This window comes from Myotis brandtii, unplaced genomic scaffold, assembly GCF_000412655.1.
Source record: "Myotis brandtii unplaced genomic scaffold, ASM41265v1 scaffold365, whole genome shotgun sequence".
Lineage (NCBI taxonomy): Eukaryota > Metazoa > Chordata > Mammalia > Chiroptera > Vespertilionidae > Myotis > Myotis brandtii.
Genome location: NW_005364031.1, coordinates 464,146 through 471,116, shown reverse-complemented (window position 1 = coordinate 471,116; position 6,971 = coordinate 464,146). Strand labels below are relative to the sequence as shown.

Below are 6,971 nucleotides of genomic sequence, written 5' to 3'. Positions count from 1 at the left end.
GAGGAAACAGGTCTGTGAACATTATTAATAATTTAACATGGTAAATCATGTCATCTATTCAGATGACAATGGATTCCAAGTATATGTTTTATATTTTAAAATATTAAAAATTTTTATTGATCAAATGGATTCCCTCCCACTTTAGACTCATCAGCAGTTGGAAGGTTAAGGAGGAATGCCATGCTGATCTGAAATGCAACTCTGAGCACATCCTGTGGGTTTGGTGACCTTAGAAGCCTGCACAAGCAATCATCCTCCAACCTCTGACTGAAGCAGGACCCCAACTGGATGTCTCTCACCCACTACTCACATCTTTGATGACTAAAGGCCATTAACTGCAGAGTTACAGTATCAAAGATCTATTTTACTAATCTTCTGTAGTATAACCATTAACTACCTGCATTTTGACTTTTCAAAGAGCTTCAATAGTTGCTGGAATCTTTCTGAGACCTGAAAAGTAAAAAATGAGTATTAATTATAAGTATTACAATGAGATCTTTTTTTATGACTACTTCCACAAAACATCTAAAGAAAGTTACTGTCAATAATAAAGAGATGAAGTAATGTCTGGAAAAATAAAATATCTTCATACTAAAGGTGATTGCTAATTTAACTTTCAATATTAATCTTTCTTTTCTAAATTCAATTTATTGGGTGATATTAATAAAATTATATAGGTTTCAGGTGTACAATTCTATTATACATCATCTGTGTATCATACTGTGTGTTCACTACCCCAATTCAAGAATCAATACTAAACTTTCTTAAACAATAAACATTACAAAATTGTTTAAGATCAAAATAAGTAAATGTAAGACAACAGAAAAATAAATTAGGATTGTTCTTCCACAATCGCCAAGTTTTTAACAGTCCAACATAAAAAGCCATACTTTTAAAGAAGTTGGCCAATAAGTATCTACATATTTTAAATATGTTAAAATGAAATCTAAGTATTTAAGTAGTAACATCTGTGAAACTACAGAGATGTAAAAATTGGGAAGTTACCTGAGATGAATCTTTATTCAACTTGGCAGCTACATAAGAAAATGTTTCTATTGATGGCCCGCTTTTCTGACACTCCAATAAAATTTCCCGGTCATCATTTCTACAGGGAGAAAATGTTATTTAGCTTTTGTAGATTAAAGCAGAAAGGTATCAAAAATTCCACTGTCTTAATGTCCATCAATAGGTGACATTTTTATTAAAACCCATAGAAGAAAAAGCGTGTATATCAAAACATTGACAATAATCTGTAAGCACATACGTATTTCCAAAATTCTCTAAAACTAACATACTCATTTATTATTCTAATGACAAAAGGATAGATTTTTAAAAATTCTACCTTTAATGTATACAGTACCTTAAAAATTAGGGTCAAACATGACGACAGACTTAATAAGCAAAAGAACGAAAGTAAAATAGAATCCAAATCTTCCAATACCCAGGCCTCTGCTTTTTGTACATGGGCAGAACCAATATGTATTATTACAATCTCTAAGATTTTACTGTGTCATCTCCAAGTTACCAGAAATTAAGGCATAGATGTATATGGTATTAAATAAAATAATGACCAATTTCAAAATTCAGCTTCCCTCATTATGCACTCTAGTTAAGCCTGCAGATCATGAACCTCTAGTGCAGGGGTGGGGAACTTTTTTCTGCCAAAGGCTATTTGGATATTTATAAACATCATTCATGGGCCATACAAAATTATCCACTTAAAAAAATTAGCCTGCTATATTTGGTCAAACACTTAATTAACTTGCCCCTAATGCCTTGGCAGGGCCAGACCAAATGATTTCATAGACCTTATACGGCCCATGGGCTGGACGTTCCCCACCCCTGCTCTAGTGAAATGGTTTACAACTGTGGCTACCCTTATGTCTGAAATGGGGTCTTGAAATCAGCATTTCTCAAACAGTTCACGTAAAAGTAAAAAGTACAATCTGTTTATAAACTTTTTGGAAACTCTTAATTTAGGGAAATGCTCAAATTATAAATGGTCACACTTTTTGCTCTATTTCACCACCCCACCCATCATTCTTCCTTTCTAAAATGTGATACCAGTTCTTTACAAAGAATCATTTTTTTTAATTAACAAAGTTAGGTTAAAACACAATGAAAAGTTCTATCCATGGTGCTAATGCACATCCCTGGTTAAGAGCTACTGCTATAGATTATACCCTAGAATGTATTCTCTATTAACTTTGACTACTTTTGAAGTCATCACTTTCCTTATTTTAGGGTGGGATAGAACTATGACATGACAGTATAGATTTCTGGCTTCTCAAAGTTTCCTGTTGATTTAAATGTCTCATAAGTGCTTGATTTGGCAGCACATACACTAAAATTGGAACAATACAGAGAAGAATAGCATGGCCCCTGTGCTAGAACATGCAAATTCATGAAGCCTTCCATATTAAAAAAATAAAAAAATGTCTCATAAGATCCTTACCTTGTCCATGAAACTACAATTTCTCCTTTCTTTTTAATAATATTCTTTGCAGAAAGGTTTACAGAAGTGCCAGATGCTGCTGACGGGTGGTCCTTAATCCTGGGGCTTGCCTTTAATGATGAAGGATCTTTCATCACTGTAGGGGCCTTTTTCTTACTGGCTTTCCTTTGGTGAGCTTCTCCATTCTCACCAGAATTTTGGGTAATTTTCTTGGTCCTTTCCTTACTGATTAAGTCCGTTTCCTTTCTCTGTTTTTTCTGACAAGAATGATTTAGATTAGAAAGTTTTTTCCTCTTTTTGTGAGCATTATCCAAAGCCACAGGCAACTCTAAATTATCAGAATTTGATTCCGGTTCTGATTTTAAATCATCCTTTTTTATTTCACATGAACTGGGAGAGTCTGAGGTCAAATCAATACAGCTTTCCACAACCATGCATTCCAAAGACTCGTTTGCCACTTGCACCTTTTTTTCCTTACAGTTACCTTCATCTACACAAAACACCTCACACTCCAAGTGTCCAACAGCTAAAGCAGGATGGTTATCTTCACTTTTACTCTCATTTGAAACACCTTGCGTCAAATCAATAAAAGCATCTACAGTATCGGGCTGCACACTGTCTAATATCTGAGCATTTTGATCCAAATTGCTACCAGAACATCCCAACTGATTGTTTAAAACTCCTACTTCTATGAATTCCCCCAAGTTTTTAGTCTCAGTGACTGGATCTTTTGTGAGGTCTACATATGTGTTTGGAAGATGACCCTCGACAGAATGTGGAATTTCTTCCATGGCAGGCAATCCTGCAATGCTTTCAGGCACTTTTGGTTCCCATACTTGATGCAACTTGAAGCACTGATCAGCCACTTCATTACTATGATCCACTTTACCAGAAGCATCTTTAAGGAATTCATATATATCAGGAACCTGTGTTTGTATCATACAACCCTGTTCTTCATGAGCTGATTTACTGCTGTCAACATTTTCGTTGGAATGTTTCAATTCTTCCACAGATTTAAAAACTGTGTTCTGACATGAAATACATTCCTTCTCTGCTGCTTCATCAGTTTCCTTTCCCACTCTGGGCAAAGATGTCAATGACTCACCAGCCACCATATTCTGTATAAGACTGGAGGGAGTAGGTGGTGCTGTGTGCCGTATTTTCACAATGAAGTGATCATTGGACTTTTCCATTATGACAGCATGCATGGGTAGATTAGGGTGGTACTGAAAGCCTGGAGCAACAGACCGGCTTGTCCATGATGAAGAACAACTTGATTTACTGCTCGAATTATCAGACTCCAGAGCTAAGTGAATATCTTGTTCCGATGCATCCTCTTCCTCAAGTAAGGCGTCTTCACTAAAATGGGCACTAATAACCTCTTCAGGAGTTGAACTAGACAAAACTTCAGGCTTTAAAAAACTGAGATGACCATCCGACTTCAGAGGTGATGGTACTGTTAAAGATACTGCTAAATCTTCAAGCAGGATGGAAGAAATGCAGGGCTTGCTCTTTTCTGAACTGCATACATTATCTTTACTTAAAGCTATGTTAGTGGAGACTTCAAACATACAACTTTCATCCAACACATCAGGATGAACTGGCAACGACAGCCCTGAAGACAGAGATGGGCCTTTCTCAGATGATAATAATGACCAATTATCATCACTAATCATTTTAGGACATGGAGAAACCACCCCTGAAACTAGCTCTTCTGTTGTACAAGCTGGTATAGATTCACACTTAAGACTCTCTAACAGCTGTTTCTCTGGAGTCTTTAACTCCCACTCACTTTTTTCATTACAGTTAACACTGTTGTCCAAAAGATCAGAACCTTGCAACAAACTTTTAAATATCTCACCCATCTGTGCATCACTCACTAAATTAAAAGTGAGGCTAGATGCTTGCTGTTCAGTAAGAATCTCAAAACAGCGTTCTGGCTTCAAAGCTGCATGCTGGGATGTCTGTGTATCCTCTATAGTGGTGCCTTCCATTTTTCCTGGCTTTGGGGTGCTCGGACAGTTCAGTTCCAAGGAATGCTCTTCAGATTGAGGGCATTTAATATTATTATCAAAGCAAGTGTTAAAGCTTTTTTTAATGTCATTCTTTAATGTGTTAATTTCAGAGTTATTTTGGTCTTGATGTTTGTCCTCAGATTTTTTACATCCTAGTGAGTCCCTGTAATAAATAGAATCTTCTGATTTTGAGGATTTCTTTTTCACCTCAGATTTTTTACATCCTAGTGAGTCCCTGTAATAAGAATCTTCTGATTTTGAGGATTTCTTTTTCGGCATTTCTTTGCTGGAGTTGACCATATTCCCCTTCTGACAATTTGAATATTGTAGTTTTTCTTTACTTTTGTCCAATTTCCCTTCATCACTATCACTGCCAAAGTTTGTGAAACCACAAAACTTTATTAAGATTTTCTTAAGCTTTGCAAATAAATGATCAAGTTGTTCATCTACAAATTTCCATGCTTTCTTTTTCATATCTGGTAGTTGTTGTTCAAATAACCGATCCACTATGCCATTCTTTTTAACTTGCTTAAGTTTGGATTCTATAACATCACAAAGATTCTTCTGTAAAGTAGTCACTGACTTAGAGATTTTGGATAAGTCAAGGTGTTTAATGAGTGATGTAAAACTCAAAATTGCTGACTCAATAATTCTATGAAATTGTTTTAATGGAAATTTAATCTTGAATTTCATGTAGTTTTTCCTTACATGTTTTCTTATCATTCGTAACATGTGCATAACCTCTGGTACAGAAGAAGGTACAGCAATAATTGGAACTATTTTTTCCAGAACGGAGGTGCTCATTGTCTTATCTTTTTTCTCTGTTTTTGAAGACCTGCTAGATTCACTCTGTCTCTTATTCCAATTCCTTTTGGTCTGTTGAACTTTCATAGATGTTTTCCTTTTGTCTTTATCCAAATGCACAGTACTTTTCTTATTTCCTGGACTAGTTTTTCTGTTCTGCCCTTCAGTAGAAGCTCTAGGTTTGGCAATTTCTTCAAAACCATTTTGTAGTTTAGAGTTTTCACTGTCGCTTATAATTTCTCCTTCTTCTAATTCAACTAAAGATGAATTCTTATGAGAGTCTGCCTCTGTAAATTTGTCAGACTTGCAAATGGGCTTTTGATTTTCCTTGTTGAGATCAGACTGACTCTTGGAGGTGGAATGAGCTGAATTTGGTGGAAACACATCTGTGGAAGAGAAAAGTATATGATAATCACATGACCCTTAGAATCATAGTCATTTGATATTTCTTTACTAAATATAACCAAAAAAAAAAAATGCTGAAGCATTTCATTATTTTAATACCTTTTTACAGAATGTTAATGCCTAACACTTACTCATATCACTGGTTTTTACTGTTCTCAGAAGGTATTCAAGTGTCTGACAACAGTGATAGTTTGGTTTTTTGGATAACCATCAATCTATTGTTCAGGTATCTTTACTTCAGGTTAGCAGCATCACCTACTCTATGCCATCTGATGATAGCTTTTGAACAATAAAAACTGATCTGGTACTAGCCAGTTTTGCTCAGTGAATAGAGCACTGGCCTGAGGACCAAAGAGTTCCGGGTTTGATTCCAGTCAAGGGCACATACCTCGGTTGCAAGCTCCTCCCCAGCCCAGGCCCTGGTGGAAGCAACCAATCAATTGTGTTTCTTTCACATCAATGTTTCTCTGTCTTTCCCTCTCTTACACTCTCCCTAAAAAATAAAAATAAAAAATAGATCTGAAAGCAAGCAAGCAAAGAATATCTGAAATAATCTGTCCTTCCACTCCTTCTTTTTGTAGAAATAAGAATTACTGGGGGGTGGGGGGGGGTATCGTGGGGATAAGGACACATATGTAATAACTTAATCAATAAAAAATTTTTTAAAAAATTATTGAGAGAAACCAAGATGGCGGCACAGGTAAACACCAGAAATTGCTGCCTCGCACAACTTCAAAAATACAACTAAAAGACAAAACGGACATCATCCAGAACCACAGGAAGACTGGCTGAGTGGAAATTCTACAACTAGAAGGAAAGAAAAAAGCACACTGAGACTCAGAGGAGGTGCGGAAGTAAAGTGCAGAGGTACGGAGGCGCATGTGGAAACGGCTGGCAGCTGAGGACATGGTTGTCTTTTTCAATTGGGAGTCTCAAGCTCCAGACTGCTCTGAACTCCAGTTCTGGGCGAGTCTCTGGGGACCCAGACTCATACAGGGAGAAACTGGACTGTCTGGCATCGGTTGGAACTCGAAGGCAGCTCTCTCAGAGGTGCTTGCAATGATTACCAGGACACTGAGACGCAGGGCCTCTTAGGATAGGGCTGAGGAGCAGCCATAGCTGCTTGCTCTGCCCTGTTGATCCCCTGAGACCCCGCCCCACCCAAGCTGTGTGCAGAGGCTTTTGCATATGAAAGGCCTGGCCCTTTGCAATCTGAAAATTACCTAACAAACTGCAGCTGGGTCAGAGAGACCAAGAGAAGGCCCAAGGCCCCACAGCTGCTTGCATTGCTT

At 37.1% G+C, this 6,971-nt stretch overlaps 1 protein-coding gene and 1 long non-coding RNA gene across 3 annotated transcripts in view; one reads left to right on the top strand and one right to left on the bottom strand.

Moving 5' to 3' along the window:
• CASP8AP2 (caspase 8 associated protein 2) overlaps positions 1-6,971 on the bottom strand; it is a 29,426-nt gene that overhangs the window by 1,504 nt on the left and 20,951 nt on the right. Inside the window, exons 8-11 of one of the 2 annotated variants that reach the window (XM_014544477.1) lie at positions 4,746-5,660; positions 2,456-4,676; positions 1,006-1,105; positions 394-450 (exon numbers count right to left, since the gene is read on the bottom strand). In XM_014544477.1, coding sequence (XP_014399963.1) covers positions 394-450; positions 1,006-1,105; positions 2,456-4,676; positions 4,746-5,660 — 3,293 coding nt within the window. Of the gene's footprint in view, positions 1-393; positions 451-1,005; positions 1,106-2,455; positions 5,661-6,971 lie in introns of those variants that run through there. The other variant, XM_014544476.1, reaches the window with a different exon arrangement.
• LOC106727108 overlaps positions 1,466-6,971 on the top strand; it is a 15,401-nt gene continuing 9,895 nt past the window's right edge. Inside the window, exons 1-2 of the long non-coding RNA XR_001363267.1 lie at positions 1,466-1,479; positions 3,806-3,807. This is a non-coding gene — a long non-coding RNA (uncharacterized LOC106727108). The remainder of the gene's footprint in view (positions 1,480-3,805; positions 3,808-6,971) is intronic.